The sequence below is a fragment of the Euprymna scolopes genome, chromosome 5 (assembly GCF_053919585.1).
Source record: "Euprymna scolopes isolate OS-2025 chromosome 5, ASM5391958v1, whole genome shotgun sequence".
Classification (NCBI taxonomy): Eukaryota; Metazoa; Mollusca; class Cephalopoda; order Sepiida; family Sepiolidae; genus Euprymna; species Euprymna scolopes.
In genome coordinates, this window is record NC_136486.1 from 135,763,819 (window position 1) to 135,787,599 (window position 23,781).

Here is a 23,781-nt window from a genome sequence, read left to right on the forward strand (position 1 = left end):
CAATTCAGTTTACTCTTTCGAACTGATGTACTTAATGTTATATTTAGATGATTGTAGTATAGTATCTGTTCTATTGATATAGTATCATCTTAGAGGAAATTATCTCCTCCTTTGAGTAGGGAGCAGTGTAGTATATGTTTATTTGTTATACCATCTGTTGTGTCTGCACAAATAATTAACAAGAACACGAAAGTAAAGGTATAACAATAATATATTAGGAAGAAAAGTTATATACATATTTACATGTCTTCAGCTATACTTCAGTTGGAGATATTCCAGCAGGTGGCGTGTTGCATGTCTTACTGGAGGCAACATAGGCGTCTTGCCTATTTGGCGATCGTTGCAGAACTCTCCCGGTATTGGTGATTGATACCTTTATATATCTCACTCACCCACCTATGTTAATTAGTGGGTGTCTCCACAACACCATCCTCCCAACATCATGCTCATTTTTGTTCATTAGTGTAGTATTTGTTTTGCCATCATGCCAGGCATCATCTCCTCCTTTATGAGGCAGTATAGTGCATGTTCATTGGTTCTAAATACTAGCAAAAAGTGTGCAATCAGAGGATGCATACTTTTGCTAGTATCATCATCACTACATTAGCGGACAGAAAAATCGTGCATTTCAAAAAAGAAAATAATATTCATGATGTAAGCTGAACTGTTCAAGAATTCTTGTGCATATTTCCACTGTTGCTTTGGGAATCGGTCACTCTAAAAAAACATTTTTCTCAAGATGAATGTTTGGCATGATATTCTCTGCCAATTACAGATGGCTGTGATTCTCTGCTTGTCAATTACTTGTGGACTTTGTTCATATTCAAAGATTTCAGAGGGAAGGAATCAAAACGACCACTTTAATCCCAAGAGTTTCTTGCAAACAGTTCCATTTTGGCACCATTCGTTTTGTAGCGTAAATTATTCTGTTATCAAAACATCACAAGCCAAGTTTCTGACAAACAGGGAATTCGAACATTTTCTTTCCCTTTATTTCTGAGATAAAAAAAAAATGTTGACCCATATTTTTAGAGAAGACATATTTATGCACGAACTAAGACCTGACCTCCTGAACATACACTTTTAACTAGGAGAAATCTTTTTGATTTTTTTTTTTTTTTTTTTTTAGATCTGTTATATTAGATTTTAAAACATTAATTTTGATTTTGTCATTGCATGAGATTAAACTTCATCTTATTCTAATTAAGTTTATTAAAATATTAATTAAATTTTGTTTTTAATTGATTTTTCAATGAATTTCATTTAATATTACTTAACGATAAACATATTTAATATTGGTTTGAAATTTTAGTTTTTACTGAAGCTTTTTTTAATTTTACTTTGTTGATTCTGTTAAACCTATTGTTAGTATTTGTTGATGGTGAGAAACTATCTTACAGCAAACATCACTATACAACTGCAGTTTCACTGCATCACCAATATATTCAAAACGTTTGGAAAAACAAACACTTATGATAGAAATGAGCTGAGCTGTTTTCAAGGTTTATTTTCCTGTTTTTTGTTTGTTTTTTTGTGGGTCAATAGGTTTTGTAACTTATTATAAATATAAATGAGAAGGAACAATATTTTTTCTGTTATTTCTATAGTCAGAAATCTTAAATCTCAGCATCTATATGATTGAATAGAATTGATTTAGAATATATTTTAGAGGGAACAGTTTTCTCCATAAAGAAATAGTCTTCATTCTTAAAGTATCAATAACAGCAAAATAACATAGGAATTTCAATATAAAAGAACATAATTCCACAATGTGAGTATTGCAGTTTGGAGACGGAAGTGTTTTTGAGATAAGTGATTTCTGTACTAATTCGCACTTTTTATTTTTAGATTCAAATATTAATAACTGCATTTTATTTCAGTATTTAATTTATGTATTTCTGTTGTATTAAATGCTAGCTTTTTTTCTCGTCCATAAATGTTTATCTACCAAGTTGATCTTAAATATTGTATAATCAATCCATTATATTATCATTTTCAGTCCCCCACCCCTAATTTCTGGCTTCCATCTTATCTCGCAATTACTTATAACGTCACCAACTAACTTCTGAAGACCCCCCCCCATCCGCTTTTCTTTTATATCGTAAGTTTCTTAAAACGTGACTAGTTAAAGTTCAGAATAAAATCACGCTTTTCTTTTAACGGTTAATTTAAAAAAAAAAAAAAATCTTCTGAACGCTATTAAAAGTTAAATTCTTCACTAGTTTGCAGTTTGGAGACGGAAGTGTTTTTGAGATAAGTGATTTCTATACTAATTCGCACTTTTTATTTTTAGATTCAAATATTAATAACTACATTTTATTTCAGTATTTAATTTATGTATTTCTGTTGTATTAAATGCTAGCTTTTTTTCTCGTCCATAAATGTTTATTTATCTTCCGAGTTGATTGCAAAAATAGATTACCTAATTGTACTCATTTTTAGTTCGTGAGAGGGGAATCTATCACCATACTTTCCCTTAAACACGTCTGTTGGACTCTTATATGCATCAGGAGTGAGCTATCTTTTGAAGCAGTAGTATGATCCATCCATTTTACCAGCGACAATGCCCATGGATCTGATGTATGTGTTCTATTTCAGGTGAAAGTTGATGATCAGTCAGAAGCTTGTCAATTACATTTTTACTTCATTTGGTTTGCAGTGCAAAAATGGAGTTACCATCTCATTCCTACTGAGAGCTTTACTTTCGGTCCAAAATCAAAGCCAAAAGTTTGTCACTTCAAAGACCAGCAACTTATATTAATCTTATATGTAGTTTTTTATCTCATCCCCAAATCTTCACTTTCCCTTAACATCTTCAGTTGTGCTATATTTTTATGTTCAGATCTGCCAGCATATTAAGTGGACATTAAACTAAATATGATCACTGAAGGATGATCCTTGAAATTCCAGGTGACATCAAAGGAAAAAATAAAAAGGATATAAACAGGGGTATTTGTAACATAAAATATGCCACAACTGGAGATGTCCATTTACAGTAAAAAATAAAATTACCATTTTTGAATCTTGTCCTCTACTTCAAGTGACCATTTTGTTGGTATCTTCTAAACCATCATCAAAGGCTGGCAGTGGTTTTTATACTTTCATACAAACCCAGCACAAAAATATGCACAGGAACATAATCTCATGTGCACTATAATACAAACAGGGAAAATGGTGCCGATACAAAACTTGAGAAAAGGTAATCTAGGATGATCCAGAACTTAGCCCAAAACCTATTCCCAGAACAAACAATCTGGAGAGATGCTTTAAAAGAGATTACCAAAACTTGATATATAAACTTAATAGTTTTTTTTTTTTTTTTTTTTTTAATGGAGAGTAGAAAACGCATTGTGGATGCTTTATCAGCAGCTCCTGTTACTCTCGGTTCTTCTTATTTGTCCCTCAGTCCTCATTTTTTAATGAGTGATTTTTCTAACAAAGGGAGAAGAAAAAGCTGTTTTCTAGGTTGGCAGTATTTTGCGCGAACAGTTGGCAGAGTTGGTGGAAATTTTCTGTTTCTATGTCTATCCTTGTAGCCATGTCACTAGTAAGGGTGCTGGAGGTAAACGTTTTGTCTGGGCTGACATTATCCGCCTGATAGTCAGGGACCCGAACCTTGGATTAACCACTAAGGAGGCTGTCCTATCAGCAGGTGCAAAGTACTGGGGCTGCTGTATTGCCATTTGGTGAATGGAATCTGGACCATGCAGTAGCTTCTGGTGGGGCCTCTCGATGCCATACTAGTGGGTAATTGTTACGGCTTTACCTTATCATTAGCTACAAAAAAAAAAAAAAATTCTTTGTTTCTTTTTCTCTCTTAGTTTCCCCTCTCTGTCCTGCTCTAAGTAAATCTGACGACCTAGTCCACAAATTCCAAAATTTCATCATGACAAGTTTCAAGAAAAAATACACGATTAAACCCAGTTCTCCAACTTCCAACGTAGACCCCTACTACCATGTCTCCTTCTCCAACATCAGGGGTCTTCGTTCTAACCTTCCAGAGGTTGAAACCCAATTACAGGAGACTAAACCAGACCTTTTATTTTTAAGTGAAACTGGCATTGGACAGGCTATTTCCCTAGAAGAGTTTGCAATTACAGGATACTCTAACTTAACTTCTAAATCTGACCCCCAAGATCGCCATGGGCATGGAATATGTGCCTATATTAAAGATAGCTTTCCATGTGGGAGGGACATCTCCAGGGAAGATCCTAACTTACCCTATATGTGCTTCCGGGTTGCTTTAGCTCACACTACTGCATTTATATTTACTCTCTATCGCCCCCACAACAGCGGAGTTACTATCTTTCAAAGCATATCTGAGAAAATTGACCAAGTCCTATCTGCTTATCCTTCAGCTAACATTCACGTATGTGGAGACTTCAATGTTCACAACGTTGAATGGTTGACCCACTCAAACAAGACCAATGATGAGGGGAGGTTCTGTCATGATTTCTCCATTGCCTATGACCTCACTCAGATTGTTCAGGAACCCACCCGTGTGCCCGACAATGACGGCCAGTATGCGAGCCTACTAGACCTTTTTCTCACAACTTGCCCTGAACTATGTTCAGTTTCTGTTGGATCTTCCGACCACTCTGTTGTATCAATTAAGATAAAAATGAAATGTAATAAGTCCCCAGACGTACCTCTCCATCGTACAGTATATCGATACACTAAGGCTGACTGGGATAGCTTCCGTACATTTATATCTGATCTACCTCTGCATTCCATGTTTAAAAAGGATGTGTCCTCTATAGTATTAGACCTGACTGAATGGTTAATTGTAGGTATTGACCGTTTCATACCCTCTAAAAAGTTTCAACAAAAACCTAACAGCCAGCCATGGTTCTCTCCAGAATGTGTTGCTGCCAGAAATCACTTTTTCCACTGCTTCAAACGTAATAGATGTATGGAAACTAAAGCCGTTTTCAGGACTGCCAGCAACCATTATAAGAAAGTAATAAGGAACGCAAGAGAGTTGTATGCTCAATCTGTTAAGTCCAAAGTAGCTGAGCAGCGGCTTGGTTCCCACCAGTTTTGGCAAATAGCAAACAGAATCCTGAACAGAAGCGTGTACTCCATCCCAACTATTATCAATGGACCTGAGGTAATCTCGTCAGCATCAGACAAAGCCAAACTCTTTGTCAAGAACTTTGCAGCTAATTCTGCCCTTTGCGACCAAGGCCGCCAACCCCCAATATTTCCTCCTGTATCAGAAAACACGCTATGTGATATACGTATATCTGTACGTGATGTTGCCAAGCTAATCAAAAACCTTGATTCCAGTAAAGCAACTGGCCCTGACGGTATTCCAATTATAGTACTCAAAAAACTTCAACCTGAACTAGCGCCCATACTTACAAAACTGTTTAAACGTTGTCTTAAGGAGAATTGCTTCCCGTCACCCTGGAAAATCTCATCAGTATGCCCTGTATTTAAGAATTCAGGTGATCGCTCATCCCCCTCTCAGTACAGGCCAATAAGTCTCCTGTGCGTCATGAGTAACTTGCTAGAATCTGTGTTAAATATAGAATTAATCAACCATCTCAACAAAAATAACCTTCTTAGTGACACTCAATATGGTTTCTGTTCTGCTAGATCTACAGCAGATGTGCTTACAGTTATATCGCATAGGATTAGCAAATCTCTCGACGGTGGCAATCTTTCTAGGGCAATTGCTCTTGACATATCTAAAGCCTTTGATAGGGTATGGCATAAAGGTTTACTTCATAAGATCGCTAGCTATGGTATAGCTGGAAATGTCTTCTCAATTATTAAATCATTTCTTTCTGATAGTTTCATAAGAGTAGTAGTTGAGGGGCAAAAATCAGAAGCTCACAGTATTAATGCCGGTGTCCCTCAGGGGTCCATCCTGGGCCCAACTCTTTTCCTGATCTACATTAATGATCTTCCAAATCACATCCTTACATCATTTGTAGACATTTATGCTGACGACACTACCATTTATGGTAGCACATCTAAGACAGTAAACGACCAAGTTCTCTCCAATTCTCTCTCCTCTGATCTTGAGCACGTAGTACAATGGGGAAAGGAGTGGCTGGTTACTTTTAATGCATCTAAAACCAAGCTTCTCTCTTTACATCATCAACATTCTAATCCACATTTGGCATCAATTGAAATGAATGGCTCTCGTCTTCAGGAGGCTTCAAGTTTTGACAAGCTTCTGGGCTTGACCATTACTCCTGATCTTAAATGGAACACGTACATCAAATCTGTTGCCAAGGCCGCTGGAAAAATGGTGGGATCTTTCTATCGATCCGGTAAATATCTCACTGCTGATGCTATTCTCTATCTATATAAGAGCCAGGTACGTCCAAGGATGGAATACTGTTGCCACATCTGGGCAGGAGCTGCTAGAAAGGACTTGTCCTGCCTTGATAGAGTTCAAAATAGACTTTGTAGCCTCGTAGGAGATGTCCTTTTCTCTTCCTTGCAACCTCTATCTCACAGAAGAGATGTTGCGAGTTTGTCTCTGATGTATCGTTATTTTCATGGAAAGTGTTCGATTGAGCTTCAATCTATGGTCCCCCCTCACCAAACTTTCACAAGAAACACTCGTCTAGCTGTAAACACTATCAATAATTCCCCCCCACTCTTTATCTGTGCCTAAACCTAAACATAGATTCCATGAACAAAGCTTCTTTCTTAGAACTGCACGCCTGTGGAATTGTCTTCCGTGTTCCTGCTTTCCGGCTGACTACAATATGGTTGTCTTCAAGTCTAAAGTAAATAAGTTTGTGATGAGCCGTTCCATATAAGTTATCAAATTTACCAAATTTTCATTACTAATGATTACTATATTGTCCAATTTCTACTGTACACTCTTTAACCCTTATCCTTGAGTGGCCTCTGGGCCTTGATAATGTGGTGATGTCTATGTAAAAAAAAAAAAGAAACCCACTAAAAAGGAACTCTTCTAGAAAAGAACACAGATTCACGGTATTAGCAAAATAATAGTAAAAGGAAACTTCACTATAAAAAGGATAGTTTTGCAGCATAAGCAAAATTTGATAAAATTAACTTCATTATAACATTTTCACAGTATGAGCAAAATAACAAGGCAAAATTTTGCTATAAATTTTTTTTCGTAGCATCAGCAAATTATCATTTACAAAGTACTTCACTATAAAAGAACTTAGTTCTACAATATCAGCTAAATAATATTAAAAGGGAATTTTGCTATAAACAAACATGGTTCACAGCATTAGCAAAGTATTAAAAATAAACTTCAATATAAAATCAGTTATAACTTTTTCAATTCAATTCATATGTAAAAAAAAAAAAAAATTTCTGCTTCAATTATCAATTGCAAAAGGGTGCTAGAAATTTACACAGAAAAGGATACAGTAGCCCAACACTTGCCCAAATTTACTTTGAATTATTATATTTTTGGTGCAGTTATTATCTCACTTGGAAGTCTATTAAAGGTCCACATTTAAAATCCACATATCTAAACTTGATACTATATTGATAGATTTTTTTTGGCTTTTTCATTAAAATTAATTTCTTTTCGGAGAATAAATTCAGTTTACCATAAAATAATACTTTGGAGTTTGTTAAATTTGAAGCATAAAAAACCTTGGTTGCAATAAATATAACTCAATACACTTAGAATTATAAGATGAGTCAAAACAAAATCAAAAGCCAATGTCTAAAAAATCAAGTACGTAAATGCAGAAAAACCTCTTTTTAAATTCCAACAATGATAAATAAAATTAGGTGGGTGTAGCCCCAAAAATGTACTTTCACTTAACCTTATCTTGGCAGAGTGTTCACCTTTTTGCTGGAAGCTTACTAGTGTGAATAATATCTCAGAATGATCATCCATTCTTAATAACGGTATTATCTCAACACACTAGAAGATAATATTCATAGCTCGTTACTATAAAATATATATTTAATGAATTAAAAAAGAAATAAAAATCAATGTTTCAATTATAAAAAAAAAGTTAGGTCACTACAAAAATTAAATATTTTAAATCATTGTTACTTTGTTAATATCTTTTTTACAATTGAGACAAAATCAATTATGAATCATTAATATAATCATCATCTCAAGGATAAGGGTTAAAGAGTGCACAGTAGAAATTGGACAATATAGTAATCATAAGATAAGATAAAATGATTAAACTAAATAATATAACTTATTGTGTGTTAGAATCTTTAAGATAAGGATTTATATAACATAAACTGTTGTTCGCATCTTAGATGTTATTCTCACAACGTTTCCCTTAATGTAATCACCAGTCCTCTTCAGGTGTATCTTGTTGAACACAACAGCTAATGAAAAAAAAAATAAAAAACATTGCATACATTAAATCCGTTGCCAAGGCTGCTGGAAAAATGGTGAGATCTTTCTATTAATTCAGTAGATATCTCACTGCTGATGCAATTCTCTATTTATATAAGAGCCAGGTACGTCCAAGGATGGAGTACTGTTGCCACATCTGGGCAGGAGCTGCTAGAAAGGACTTATCCTGCTTTGATAGAGTTCAAAAAAGACTTCGTAGCCTCATAGAGGATGTCCTTTTCTCTTCCCTGCAACCTCTTTCTCACAGAAGAGATGTTGCGAGTTTCTCTGTTTTATTGTTATTTTAATGGCAAGTGCTCGACTGAGCTCCAATCTATGGTTCCCCCTTGCCAAACTTTCACAAGAAAGACCTGTCTAGCAGAAAACGCTATCAATAATTTCTCCCACTCTTTATCTGTGACTAAACCTAAACATAGATTCCATGAACAAAACTTCTTTCTTAAAACTGCACACCTTGTTTTCCGTTTTTCTGCTTTCCAGCTGACTACAGTATGGTTGTCTTCAAGTCTAACGTAAAGTTTTTGATGAGCCGTTCCATATAAATTAACAAATTTACCGAATTTCCATTACTAACAATTACTTTATTGTCTAATTGTCTACTGTACACTCTTTAACCCTTATCCTCGAGTGGCCTCTGGGTCTTGATAAGTGGTGATGCCTTTGTAAAAAAAAAAAAACCAAAATCAAAAAAACTAAACATTAGTTACACATTGAAATTTCCTGAAATGTAAATCACCAACTGATTGTCAGCATCCAAGGTTTAACATGATATCCATTGAACTAATTCTTAGTAAGCAAATCTCTATCATGTGTCAAGAATTCTGTCACTTTGTAGAAAAATCAATGTTTTAATCCATTTTAACCAGATAGTAAGCCTAGACATAAGTCTATTTACAAACGTACCTACTAATAAGACTGTGATATCAGCTAAGTTAACTTCAGATACTTCACTGAAGGAAAGAACTTGCATCCCGACAGATAAATTGACTTTTTGTGTAGAAAGTACATATTTCATGACAGATTTGACATATATTGGCGTGAAGAAGATTTGGCTATGAAATCATCATCATCTCCAATACTGGCTTATATGTACTTGTACTACTTAGAAAAATGCATTAGGAGTTACATCATTAAAACCATCAATATGGCTGCAATATGTGGATGACACTCATACTCTGTCCTCACCCAGATATTTGAGCATTGTTGGACCATGTGAACTCTATCTGTCCATCTATGCAGTTCACCGTAGAAAAAGAATATAAATTGTCCATCTCTGATGTGTTGATAACTTTCACTGAGCTCATCTGTCTATTGAAAACCAACTTTCTTTAAACAATATCTTAATTTCAACTTCCACCATCCATATATCAAGAGAAGAATTATTTATTACCCACAATATTGACTAAAAGCAATAGGTATTCACACCAATAGATAACAAGAGGAAATATACGATCTTAGAGAAACCATCCACCGAAACAACTAACCTTAGAAAATGGCATCAACATATGGAGTGATTGTCTGAAAAAATTCAGAATATGTAATCCAAGTGACATTAGTATGGTATTCCAGAGCAACTCGACGCTCCAAAAAATCCAAATACTACTGTTATTTCTGCTCTGCTTAAGAGAACGATGATGCATAGAAATACAATGCTAAATCTTTATTTTTGTTGGTGGTGATAAAGTGTGAGGTAATGGTTAGTGAGGAAGGAAGATGCACACACACACTGGAATTAGAGGCTTAGTCGACTGACCATCTTAATTTCAGATGTGATATTTTATAACAACTTGAGACACTCCCACATCAATCTACAAACACCCATTGTGGGATTTTACCTTCACTGTCAATGTAGCCATACTCCTAGGATGTTTATGAAGTATTTCCCTAAGCCACAAACCATTGCAGATGGTTTCAATCAGCAATTACTTTATTTTTGACAATTCAGTATGTTTGTTTCCTCTGGTCAAGTGGTTTTCACTGAATCAATGATTTTGTTTTTGGCCAGGTGTTAAGTCTGTTAATTTCTGTGAGATGATCTGGTCTGGATATTTTACAAAACAAGTTACTGTTAAGTGGATTTTTATTTGTCATCTACAGTGGGTTATCAGTCCTTTATATTTGTATATTATGTAATCTGAGCCTGATGTCACAAGCAGCAGAGAATTAAAAAGTATGAAGATCATTCCAAAAGTAAAGCCTCCTATTTTTTTTTTTAAACTTCATTCACGGCATAAGTTTAAAAGCTATGAAGTGGTGAGTGGCTCTCAATGCACTTTTGTCAGGAATTCAATGATGCATCCCTGCTTCATCGATATCTGCAACAGAGAAATTAAACTTCCAGGTTATGAATGCATAAGTTCAGTCATAACAACCCAATTTGCAATCCCCTCTGATCCAATCAGAATAAAAAAAAGATAGAAGGCATTACTTTTGGAACACCTCTCCCAATTTTAGTCATGTTGAAATTCTCCTCATACAAAAAGGAATTTCACAGTCAATTCTTGGAAAATGGTACATTTTATAAGGTTTCAAATAGTAAATATCAGTGATTGAAAACAAAAGATGATCAAATATGTTTTATTTAATTGAAATTTAATATATTTTGTATAGGAAACATTTCTCTTATGTTTGTCTATTTATTTTGATTAGATATTTAAATGTAATGAATTATTTTAATTGCAGATTGTTGAGAGCGTCTTGAAGGTGAAGGGAGTAGGAAAAGTATTAGTTGCAGAAAATGAAGCCTTCAATGGATTTTTACCTGGTAAGTCATTACCCGTTCTTAAGAACTTTTTTCTAATGCTCTAAGCTTGTCAGAGACATTTAATAATGCTATAATTTCGTATTTAACATATTTAATATATATATTTGAACACAGTTATCACATTGGTTCCCATTAGATCACTATAATTAAGCAATGTTCAGTCTGGTCAGTACCAGATGGGTAACCATTTGGAAATAGTGAGCGTTGTATATAGGACTTCGACATCTTTTGCGAGAACCACAAAAACCTAATGTCATCATCTCCCCTAACTAGGATATACATGCCACTGGGGACAATTTGTGAATTTATATTCTCTAGGGGTTTCCTCCTTTGGTGGAAGCTGGTTCAACTTGCCTAGGGTTAATGTCACTGGCTATAATTTGGGTTAATATACTTACAGACTTCATTCACGGCATAATTACTTTTATTCTGAGTTTTTCCTCAAATGAACTTTGACATTTCAAATTAAAACATTAAGCAGCTTGTTTAGTTTGGCTTTTCTTTTTCTGTAAGTTATGTAATTTAGAGATATTAGTGTTAAGTACTCCTTCTTCAAAACCCACTTGCACAACAACAACCAAAGGCAGCTCACTCCAAACAGATTTGTCTTTATCTGTAGGCAAGGGGAGATAACTCGACTGTTTTAACTCCGAGATTAATAATGAGGACCTTGAGTGAGGCTGGGTATTGCTGCTAGTATGAAATCCAATAAAAGCAGATTAATTAGTTATATGTAGTGTTGAAATATAAAAGATTGCCAGGAGTTAGTTCTAATCTATGTGGAACTATATTAGTATTGTAAGGATGATGCAAACAATTGCTTATTGCTATCAACAATTTCAGGGCAAAGTCTCTTTTTCTTTGGTATGTCTCTGATAGTAACATGTGCAGTAACATGTTTTGTTCAGAAATATTCAATTAGTTTTATTCTAAAACTGAATGCATGTCTATTATTAGACCACATAACAACAGATTTTTGTACTTTCTGGATACACAATCCTTCCATTTTGTTCTGTTTTACAAGTCTTTTTACTGCAAACAGAAAGTTCTATATATTTGCAAATCTAATCAGTGCTGCACTTTCGAAGCCTGGCACAAGGTCTTTTACCAGGAAATTCTTCCTTGAATACTCTGTATACATTGCTTTTAAGATCTTTTCTGACGATATGGCCAAACCAATTCATTCTTCTTTTCTTGATAGCTTTGATGTCATTTCGAAATCAAAGAGATTTTTTAATTTGGTTTATCCTACATCCAGATCCAGATGGGTTTCACCGATTATCATTCTCAGAGAGTGATTTTCAAATGCAGAGAGCTAGTTTTATCATCGTCTTTCAAAAGCATATATAGCTATTGGAACCATAAGTGCATTGTAGAGTGATTTTAAAGCAGAAGACAATTTTTTTCTGCTACAGTTTGCCTAAAAGACCTGTAAAAATCCTCTCCCTTCTTCACAGTTTACAAACATTGCAACTTTTCATAAATATTTAATAATATACTCATTAGTTTTCTCCAAGAAGCCAATAATTGTGATTTATGGCTGTTTACATTATTCAAATAGAAATGTTTATTTATTATAAAATGGTGGTGATGGTGATGCAATTTGTTATCAATGCAGACTCATTTGTGTTTAAATATCGTTGGGTCTATTTCATTATTTTCAGTAATACTCTTGAGAATGGTATCAACCTATGTTTTCTCTTCTAGACCAAAGAAGTTCTTGCAATAAGATAGGTAGTGATTATATAGCATACACTGTGCCTTTGGATGGTCATCACTTACATGGTGAAGAGAAAAATAAATACTTGATACTGTGTTGCTATGAAATGGCTTTAATAAATTGGAACAAATTCGTTTTATTTTAAGTCATGAAAATAATTGTATAAAATTTAAACATTTTTCAAGTACATTTTTCTGTATATTCTGTATAATTTTATTTTGATTTTATTGTTTATGTTCTAATCTGTTTCAGTTATTTTACAAATCTAACTGATAACTGCTCCTAGTGAACTCGTATAAAATCAGAGGAAGGCTTTAACAGTGTCTTTAGATTATTATTAAAACTTTTCTATAGAAAATGTATAGATGTGGTTGAAATCAGACTAAAAAATGAAATATATTTTTAAAAATAAGCGATTCGTCTTGTTACATATTTCATAAAACGGAAAAAGGGCTTAATTTAACATTTTGTTGAACAATAGTAGAATAGGACCAACCAAATGCACAACAATTTTTATCTGATAGTTGGAGAATAAATATTGAAGTAATCTAATATTGATGTCCACTGTGAACTATAGAACCCCCCTCTACAAAACAAAAACTTTAACCCTTATTGAAACACTAATTTGAATGTTCTGTTAACATGCTACTTAGATTATAATATTTAAGATTTACGAAAGGGGGTGATGTGTATCTTTTATTTGGCTGACTTTTACACGCTATTTTCGCAGTATTTTAAGAAATACTGCGAAAATGTTTATTTGGCTTTTCTATATATAAGCAAAACTGAACCTGTAGCAAAATGAACCTCCCTGGCACATATGCTCAGGACATCCTGAAAGCAACGAGGTTTGATCAATGCTGGGAGAACCCCTTATATCAGACAATTGCTATCCATAATGAGACTCCCCTTTTTATGGGGAACTGATTTTCCCCTTCAACCCAACATCTGGGGAAAACAAAACCAAAAAAACTGCCTCACAGCCAAACTTAACTGTGGGATTGAGGTTTGACCTCATTAAATTTACGCACCTGTCAATTCACTTTTTAATCGTTAAATTTCATCAATTCTCATTCCCCTACCTTCGTAGCGTTGAGGTAAGTCATCTCGCTTTTTATTTTTTTTCGCTTTCACCTCAAGGATTTGGGTTCGAGCCTACTTCCTTCCCCAAAACTTTTTTTTTTTTTTCAATCACCCGGTCAACACCATTTTTTGCATCACGTTTTTTTTTTTTTTTTTTTTAAATCACCCGGTCAACGCCGTTTTAACATTGTTCGTTTTGCATCTCGTTTACTGTTTTTTTGTTTAGTTTTGTTTTTTTCCAAATTTTTTAAAGAAGTCTTAACATTGTTTTTTGTTTTATAATATTTAAACAGGGTTATTACTTCGCTTTGTTTTGATTACCCCACACTTCTAAACACCCGAACAACACCAGGCACACCCGCTAGTTATATAATAAAAGCTATGCTCCTCCTATATCACAGAGGTCAATTTAGTTCCCTCAAATAGCCTCAATATTTTATTTTGCTTCTAATATATCCCTATTATGTTACCTAGCATCTTCTCTCCTCTTCTGATGAGAAGCATTAGGCTTCGAAATACCATGGTATTAAGAGTTTTCACTTACCCTACACCCCTAATTGATATATAATATTATTGAATAAATGAATAAATCTCTCTCTCTCTCTCTCTCTCTCTCTCTCTCTCTCTTTATATATATATATATATATATATATATATTAGTATATAGTCTTACACCATCATTTTCTTTCTTTATTGATTTCAATATAAGCCCCAAAACAATTTGTTGAGCTTTTTATTATCCGGATAAGTCTCCTCTTAAAAATATTTGATCTTATTCTCTTCCTTTAAGTCCCCCCTACATATATATATGTAATGTAATGTATTGGCAAGCAATCTATGAAAGATTAATGCAAGCAGCAGTAAACGAAGTCACTAGTTTTGTGTTCTCTGCACCAGCCTCTTGAACCAAAGGTTCTCAAGTCCTTCGCCACCCTTACTCATAGCATGCCTATCATCGGCTAGCTCCTCCCACACATTCACATTGATGCCAAGAGCGATCAGATCCCATTTGGCCACGTCTTTAAAACGCAGCACCGGGCGACCACGGCTTCTTGATCCATTTGATAGTTCGCTGTAGAGGGTATCGCTCTGATGGAGAACTTTTTAACTTGGCTCGCCTAGGTGCCAAAACCAAGATTCAAAAAGTCCTAATACTTGAGCTGCTGTTTGCAGACGATGCTGCATTGGTCTCGCACTCTGCAAGTGGACTCCAGCGGCTGCTTGACAAATTGAGAGCTGCTTGTGCGGAGTTTGCACTGGTAATCAGTATGAAGAAGACAATTGTGATGCACCAGGGTGACGCATCACCAATCACCATCAATGGCCACGAACTAGACACTGTTGAGAACTTTGCGTATCTTGGATCCAACATCAACAAGGGAGTATCCATTGAACAGGAGCTACAAACGCGCATAGGTAGAGCAGCGTCTATTTTCAACTGACTATGTGAAAGAGCATGGTTCAATAAATATCTCACTTTTCGCACAAAATGCCGCATCTACGAATGCTGTGTTCTGAGTACCTTACTGTATGGAGCAGAGACTTGGACCACGTATGCTCATCACGAGAAAAGACTGAACGTCTACCATCTCCGATGCTTGCGACATATGGACATCAATTGGTGGGATAGAATCAGCAACGAAGAAGTGCTAAGTGCTAAGATATGCTGGCAGCCGCTCCTTGTTCCAGACAGTCAAGATACGATGATCGCGCTGGCTTGGACACCTGCGCAGAATGCCCGATGGCCGTCTTCCCAAGGATATATATATATATATATATATATATATATGTGACGGGACACCGGACGATGCCGGGTGTCCCGTTCAGCTAGGTGAAGATAAGAATGCTTATGGCCGGGGGGGGGGGCGTGCTGATACTGTGTCAAAGATTAAGACAGGCGTTTATGAGATCTTTGGGAGACAGGATATCTGTTTTAATGGCGAAAAAAAAAGAGATTATTTTTCTAGTTGGATCTGGTGAGAATGAGTTTTAACTAACGTAATTGATTCGGACAGTCTCGAGAATTGGGTTCCAAAATGTCTGCTCGGAGTCGGGGACCCGTGGTGCTTTAACTCAGAGACCACCAAGCTAGTTTGACAGATATGTTCACAAAACAATAGAGAAAGGGAAAAGTATAAGAAAATAGAGGGATAGAAAAAGAAATTCACAAGAGAAGAAAGAGGGGGGAATAGAAGATAATGGAGAAAAGGAAAAAAGATGCTTTTGATATAAACAACGATCGCCTACTCGAAAAAGAATTAGAAGGGTTTTGGCAGTCTTTGGTCAGCGAGCGAAGCGTACACATCGGCTCTCGCCCCGCCTGGGGGTGAGAGGGGCAGAAATCTCTAGACTAACTTGTAAAGATCTTGTTCTTAGCTAGAGAATTAACCTGATATCTCAAGTATACGACCTGCATCACCAAGCACGGATAACGAAAACATGACTTTAAACAAATGTAGAATGATCGCAAATAATTATTTTATTTGGTTTAAACGAAAATGACCTCAGAGTTTTTTCTTTGTTTTTCGATTGCCGGCATAAGTGAAGATGCAGTTTATTTCAGGTATGCCCTGACGCCAGACGACGAAGACACCGACACGAAACCAGATTGACGGCCGAAGAGGAAAATGTTGCCACACGGACTTGGGGTCATGCACGTTTAACGTGCCTTGAGCAGTGGAGGTATGTTTTCCAGGGACCAGTACGAGTCTGGTCACGCTGGAGGGGTCCACCACTAGACGACGCAGGCCCGGGACATCGTTCCCGTTACAATGTGATGCGCGTGATGCGTCCGTTACATATATATATATATATATATATATATATATATATATATATAAAGAACATAACTGGAAATCAAACCAATAAGTGAAGTACATTAAAACACTAGATCATCTTGTTCCATATTTCATTCAACAAAAAAAGCTTCCTTTAACATGTTTGAGCAGTAAACGATGTAATGGTGCCAACCAAATACACACCAAAAAGTTAATCTTTTTTGTATTATTGTTTGATAGAGAATAAGCATTGAAATAATTTAATATTGATGTGAACTTGATCTTTTGGCTGATAGCAAAGTGTAGTATGTGTTCTCATCTTTTTGTCCTCTCTCACGGAAAGAGAAATCCTTCTAGACTGAGGCATTTTTTTAATTTTTTTTTTTTATTCCAATTAAGAATGCCTCTTTTTTATAAGCTGAATTTTCCTCATTAAAAACTGACCATATGTCTAACTGTTATAGAGAGAGGAGAGGTGCGAATGAACTCGAAATCCGGGCCATCAAAAATGGAACCTGGAATTGGATGACCTGGTCCTATGACGCAAGTCGGTTTATGGGTCAGACCGTTGAATGGAGCAAAGTTTGAATGAACTTAAACCCTGACCGACAAAAATGAAACCCGGGAATAAGATGACATAATTCGGCCGCAAGTAAGAGGATCAGAATGTGGGTCGATGACGTAAATTGCTTAACGGATTACGAGGTCGAAAATTCATAAAAGTCAAATGATAAACAAAAGAACGAGTCAGTCAGAGAGTGACAGCAGAGAGGGGAGGACAGACGACGCTCAACTGCCTGTCACGGTCGCAACCACACCCTCTCCACCACCACCTCCACCGCTGTATTATGTGTATATGAATGTTTATTAAATAAACCAGGTTGTTTTATAACATAGCGTCTCGTTATTCATTGATAAATGAACAGCGGTCATTCCATTCACTAGACGACTTACAACAAACATGTGCATAAATGTCAAACGAACTATCTCTCTATCGAGATATTAAAAAATCTCGGATAGTTAAAATACAGGCTTGGTGCTAATAAAATAGACGTCACCGCCATACCACCCAGTATATAACATAACTCTTCCCTTCTGGGAGGGAAATAAAGAGTAACACTTTCCTCTTGTACAATACAGAAAATAATAAAATAGGCTTCCAGTGCATGTTTCAGACATTTGTATTGTTGGAAACCATGTATATCCGGTGCCAGTTTTGTGCTTTAAATCTTGATGCTTTGATTAAGAATTGATCTTTCCTCAGTATTAAAAGCTTCATCCTGCTGTCACTTTCATCTGACTTCCACACGTCAACTCTTTTATTTCTTCCTCGGTTTCTCTTTCACATTTATTATTAATCGAGAAACGACGGCAGCTGTTTGACGAACACCTTTTTAAATATATAACTTATTTTTACTTATTCAAAATCTGGTTTCTTAATTTTTCTTAAGAAAATCTTGTAATTGTTAAAGTATCAATTTTGGTGACCACCTTCGTTTCTTTTTTTATTTATTTATTTTTTTCTAGATGCATTAAAAAATCTTTAACAAAAAAATTCTGTTCATAATACGGTCACAGATAAGTTTGAAATAGGAATTTCGTCAGACTATTTCATTTGAAATAATAATTTTTAATGCCTCCTTGCGTCTGTATAAGAGGCAATATTCATCACTGGATGGCCTCTTATACTTGATTTTTAAATAATTATTTTATTGCTAAACATACATGTTCAATGGGCACCTAGTGAATACACCCAGTGTACTAAGTGCAAGAGCAATTGTGGTGAAAAGGATGGTTAGACTTCTAAAAAAATCTGAATTACTGAAATAGCTGGTGAATCCAGTAGGATGCTCCATCCCTAGCAAAAAACAAAAGGATAAAAAAAAAAAAGAATGTAAGAGGCCCTTGTAATATTTAAATGCATGTGTGTAAAAATAATTTTCTGGAAAATTCCATATAAGATTAGTTAAGCAAGAAGATGAAATTTCCCATTAGAAGTCAAACTAGAATTAGGATTACATGTCAGGATATTACATGATTGGAGTTGGAGGTTTGGAAATTTTAAAAAATTTAAATTTTTTGAAATCCTAAGAGTTTATTAATATTTCTTCCAACTCTGCAACCTTGATTATAACAGAAAGTTGATAGTGATGTGGTTTTTCTCTTTTTTTTTTTTAGACTGTAAATGAGAATGTGTGTTTTGTGATAACTCCTCTACCACCATTGGGGATATGTTTCGGATATTATATAGGTATACATAAAAAAAAAAAAGAAAAACCTAAAAAAAATCGTTAAACCTTAAATGAATTTTGTGCTGTTATTAGATAATAATTTTTCTAAAAACTTTTATTAAAATAAATACAAAACAAAGCAAAAAAACACACAAAAAAGGAGAGAACAAACTATTGCTTTGTGTTAATAAATCAAGACTCGAGCTGTCAATGTGAATAAATCATTGTCTGAATAATTTTCTGGTATCACAGAATTGTTCCCTGTAGTCTTTTAGTTAATCGGTTCATTAGTCTGTTAGTTTTAAGTTTGAAATAGCGTTTTAACTATGAATCAGATTGAATGAAAACATGTTAAGAATATTTATTCTTGTTAATTTTAATGAATTTGTGGTGACTTAATTACTAAGCAATTCTGACAAACACTAAAAAGCAAATGGCTTGAATAACTTACCTTCTTTCTTTCTCTGCTTCATTTCAATTTGCTTTCAATGTCACTTCCTAAGTAAGTTTTCACAGGAACGTGTTAACTCAAAGTATTTTCAACCAATGAAAATCGTTTCAAATCCTTTAAGTAACAAGTTTAGTTCAAATTAATAAGCCAATGCAAACTTAGAAACTTCTATAAAACAAACAGCCAAAAATTAAAGAGGTTTTACCAGCCAGCATATTGAACAGGACGCCAAGAACATATTCTTTTTTTTTTTTTTTTTACATAGGCATCACCACATTATCAAGGCCAAGAGGCCACTCAAGGATAAGGGTTAAAGAGTGTACAGTAGAAATTGGACAATATAATAATCATTAGTAAGGAAAATTTGGTAAATTTGATAACTTATATGGAACGGCTCATCAAGAACTTATTTACGTTAGACTGGAAGACAACCATATTGTAGTCAGCCGGAAAGCAGGAAAACGGAAGACAATTCCACAGGCGTGCAGTTCTAAGAAAGAAGCTTTGTTCATGGAATCTACGTTTAGGTTTAGGCACAGATAAAGAGTGGGGGGAATTATTGATAGTGCTTACAGCTAGACGAGTGTTTCTTGTGAAAGTTTGGCGAGGGGGGACCATAGATTGAAGCTCAGCCGAACACTTTCTATGAAAATAACGATACATCAGAGACAAACTCGCAACATCTCTTCTGTGAGATAGAGGTTGCAAGGAAGAGAAAAGGACATCTCCTACGAGGCTACGAAGTCTATTTTGAACTCTATCAAGGCAGGCCAAGTCCTTTCTAGCAGCTCCTGCCCAGATGTGGCAACAGTATTCCATCCTTGGACGTGCCTGGCTCTTATATAGATAGAGAATAGTATCAGCAGTGAGATATCTACCGGATCGTGCCTTGGGTCAGGGAATGCAAGGCAAAAACGATTCAATGACTTGCACACCAACTTTGTTCATCTTCCACACACACTCACACTTTTACACACTGGAAAAAGTCAGGTGAACAGAAACGAATTGTTGCAGCTATACACCCACGTGTAAGAACAAGTTAAACCAACATACATGCATATAAAATGCCAAATATTCATATACGTATGAGGTGCCTTTAATAAGTTTCTAGGCTTTTTACATATAGCCACTTTTATTGACACTACACACATGAAACTCTAGTCCCTTTTAAATTCATCCCTTCCAGCTGCAATTTTGTATGAGTACTTTTATTGATAATATACGCATGAAACTCTAGTCCCTTTGAAGTAATCTCCTCCGGCTGCAATGCACTTGTTGTACCGTTCCAACAACTTCTGGAAAGCTCCATGGAAGTCCTCTTGTGTGAGCGTATCACTGATCCTTGTCACAGTCTCTTTCATCTCCTCAATTGTTTCAAAATGACAACCTCTAAGGTTTTACTTGAGCTTAGGAAATAACCAAAAGTCACAGGGAGCAAAGTCTGAACTATAGGGAGGGTGAGGAACTGTTTTGATGATTATTTTGGTTAAATTGTCCATGACGAAGATGGAGTTGTAGATTGGTGCATTGTCCTGGTGAAAATACCGCTGGCCTCTTCCGACAAAATCTCTTCCTGAATTCCCACATTGACATCAAATTGTGCACTTATTGTCTCTATAGATACATGACGATACTTATCCATGAAATTCTTTATTTTGCCAACCAACTCTGATGTTCTGACTTCCTTACTCCTCCCACACCTCTTGTCATCCCTCACAGACTCCCTACCTTTCTTTAAAATCTTATGCTACTCAAAAACTGATGCTTAATTTATGCAGTCTGAAGCATTCCATACGTTTCTGTGGTATTTTTTCCAAGTTTATAACAGAATTTTTTCGCTTATTGTTTTCTTCTAAAGTGTCTTCACGTCCAGATTGCATTTTTGAAATTCACCATCTGTGACACTCGGGCTTTGGTAGAGTGTATTCCAATTCTCGCTGTAACTGTTCATTTGAACCTGAAATCATAAAAATTAGTCAGTAATCTCAGATGTATAGCAATAATATACTGAATTTTCAAGAATCTACGATGATTTTAAATGCCTATAAAAAAAAAAAAATCTGGAAACTTAAACTATTTCGTACATTACTTAAATATTATTTATGCTGTGAACATTTTGACTTGTGACTACTTACTCAACTTTTTATATACTTATAAAATTGAGATATAAATTGTTATAAAATTTCGTTTTTCTCAATTTTTGATTTACAGAAATCTGTTTTACTTAGCACTTGCTAACTGGTGACCCTTCTATTCTCCCAATGTTTTGTTTCCATTTTTATATGCATGTCTGAATATTTATCCTTCATTCCTTTCCTTTTTTAAAACATAATTCATATTAAATATTGGTATGGTTCTTGGCAATATCCAAGGATGCTATTATTGTCTAAAATGGCCTTACTTAGGCAAGGGAATCACATCACAAACTTTGAACGAGTTAACTTATTTTCTGGCATTGCTTTTATTATAAGATATTTATGCAATTGAAGGGTCAGATTTAAAAATAAAATGCTTTGACTTTGAACCGGGTTTATATTTTTTGTACACAAAATGAACTTTGCTCAGATAACAGGATTCCACTTTTCGCTTATTTTAATCAGCAAACATAAGTGAAAATGAGAAGGAATAAATAAGCCAATACATAAAAGATATCAAAGCCTGCACCCCACTCATCCCCCCCCCCTCATAAATTTGTTGGTTTTTATTTCATCAGCTTAACAGATTCTGCGTTCTCTCAACTCATGGCACAAGAGGTTTGCAACACATAAAACTAGTCTTTATATAGACTGCTTGTTCGGCTTGATTCGATTAGGATATGAATTTGATTTAAGATATCAAAGTGATCAAGGGTGAAATTTATAGTCAACATGTTTACAGCTGCTGCGTCAAGGGGGATAACCTTTAAACCAGCGGCAACATAAGATATTTTCTATTATTGGATCATATGAACAAGGTGTAGATTTGGCACTCCAATTATTTTGGTAGCTGGAAAGGAGCGAGTTTAGCTTAATTTTGTACCTGACTTCATTCTACGCTCTTGGGTTGAGATAAAAGTACAGTATCTGTTTCATCCTTAATCAGTGAATGGTCCTGGATATGACCTTAAACTATGTCTGATGGTAAGACCCCAGCTTGCGGGCTTTGGGGAGTGTGGAGACACCCTTTAATTGCCATTGCTCCCAGGACCACTCTGACCTGGAGAGGTAGTACCTGTTAGTGTCCCAACTATGGGTTAAATAGAAACTGACTTGAAAACATATGTATATTCTATTAAAAAAATTTTTTCCCGAATCGCTGGATTCAGCATTAAATAACCTGAAAAGGGTTGATATGCCGTAAAACAAAAACAACTAACCAATCAATCAGTGAAGAAAAGGTCCATCTAGACTGAGACAATTTTTATTTTTCTCCCAATCCAGAGTGCTCTTTTTTTGAAGTAGCTGGATTCTCTCCACATTAAAAATCAATCTTATGTCTGACTTTGCCCTTGTTGATTGGCAAGTAAATAGTTATTAAAAATTGACTTAAAAGTTAATTTAATCAAAACAGTCATAATTATAAACAAAATTATAAAAAACGAAATATAAAAAAATGTATAACTAATTATTTCTATCAAGGAACTTTTTTTTTTTTTTTTAAATAATAAAACATTAATACAGTCTGCATACTGGTAATGTTTATTTATAACCTCTACAAGCGCAGGTGAAATGTTCTCTGACCTACTAAAATGTCTGAAAATCCCTCTTGGAATTCCTCAGTAGGGGCACCTCAGACGATTAGCAATAAGTTAACCCCTCTTCAGAGAGAAAATAAACTCTGAGAATATGGACCTCCCAGGACTAAACAGAATCATATCTCAACCGAACAGCAACAAAACTACTGTTGGAATAATTGTAAGTGATGTATCCCCGATTGGTACAAAACATCTACTCAATCTATGTTGATGAAAAACCAGAAAATTGAAGGTGCAGTTTTTATCGATTGGTAAATTTTCAGTTTTTCTTTCTTTAAATGCATTCTTATCATTACTTACCCCAAAGATTATCACCAGGCTTAGTTTTATTGTCAGGGGTTGTGTATGTTGTTTTATGGGGGTTCATATAGATGTAGTGAGTGTATATATGTTTGCATATACATGTCACAGTCATCTATATGATGTGTGTATAAACGGCACATGTTATATCATCATAGGGAAGAGATGAGTGTTTAAATCTGTTTCTTTATGAAATGTGAATACGTGTGATCTTCTATTCATGAGCTTCTTTGAAATCAATGTATATTATGAATGTTGGAATGTAAAAACATCAAATGGGATCATAACTTTTTTCCAACGGTTTCCATGTTGGCCGGTTCAGCTGTTTGGATCATTGGACTGAAATAAAGACTTTCAACTTTTTTGAAAGAGAGACTAACCCAAAAC

General features: G+C 35.1%; 1 protein-coding gene across 1 annotated transcript in view; it reads left to right on the top strand.

The window, feature by feature from the left end:
- Positions 1–23,781, top strand: part of LOC145276995 (electron transfer flavoprotein subunit alpha, mitochondrial-like) — a 163,348-nt gene that overhangs the window by 44,666 nt on the left and 94,901 nt on the right. The window contains exon 3 of the mRNA XM_080128573.1: positions 11,018–11,099. Within this exon, the coding sequence (XP_079984699.1) occupies positions 11,018–11,099 (82 nt within the window). The remainder of the gene's footprint in view (positions 1–11,017; positions 11,100–23,781) is intronic.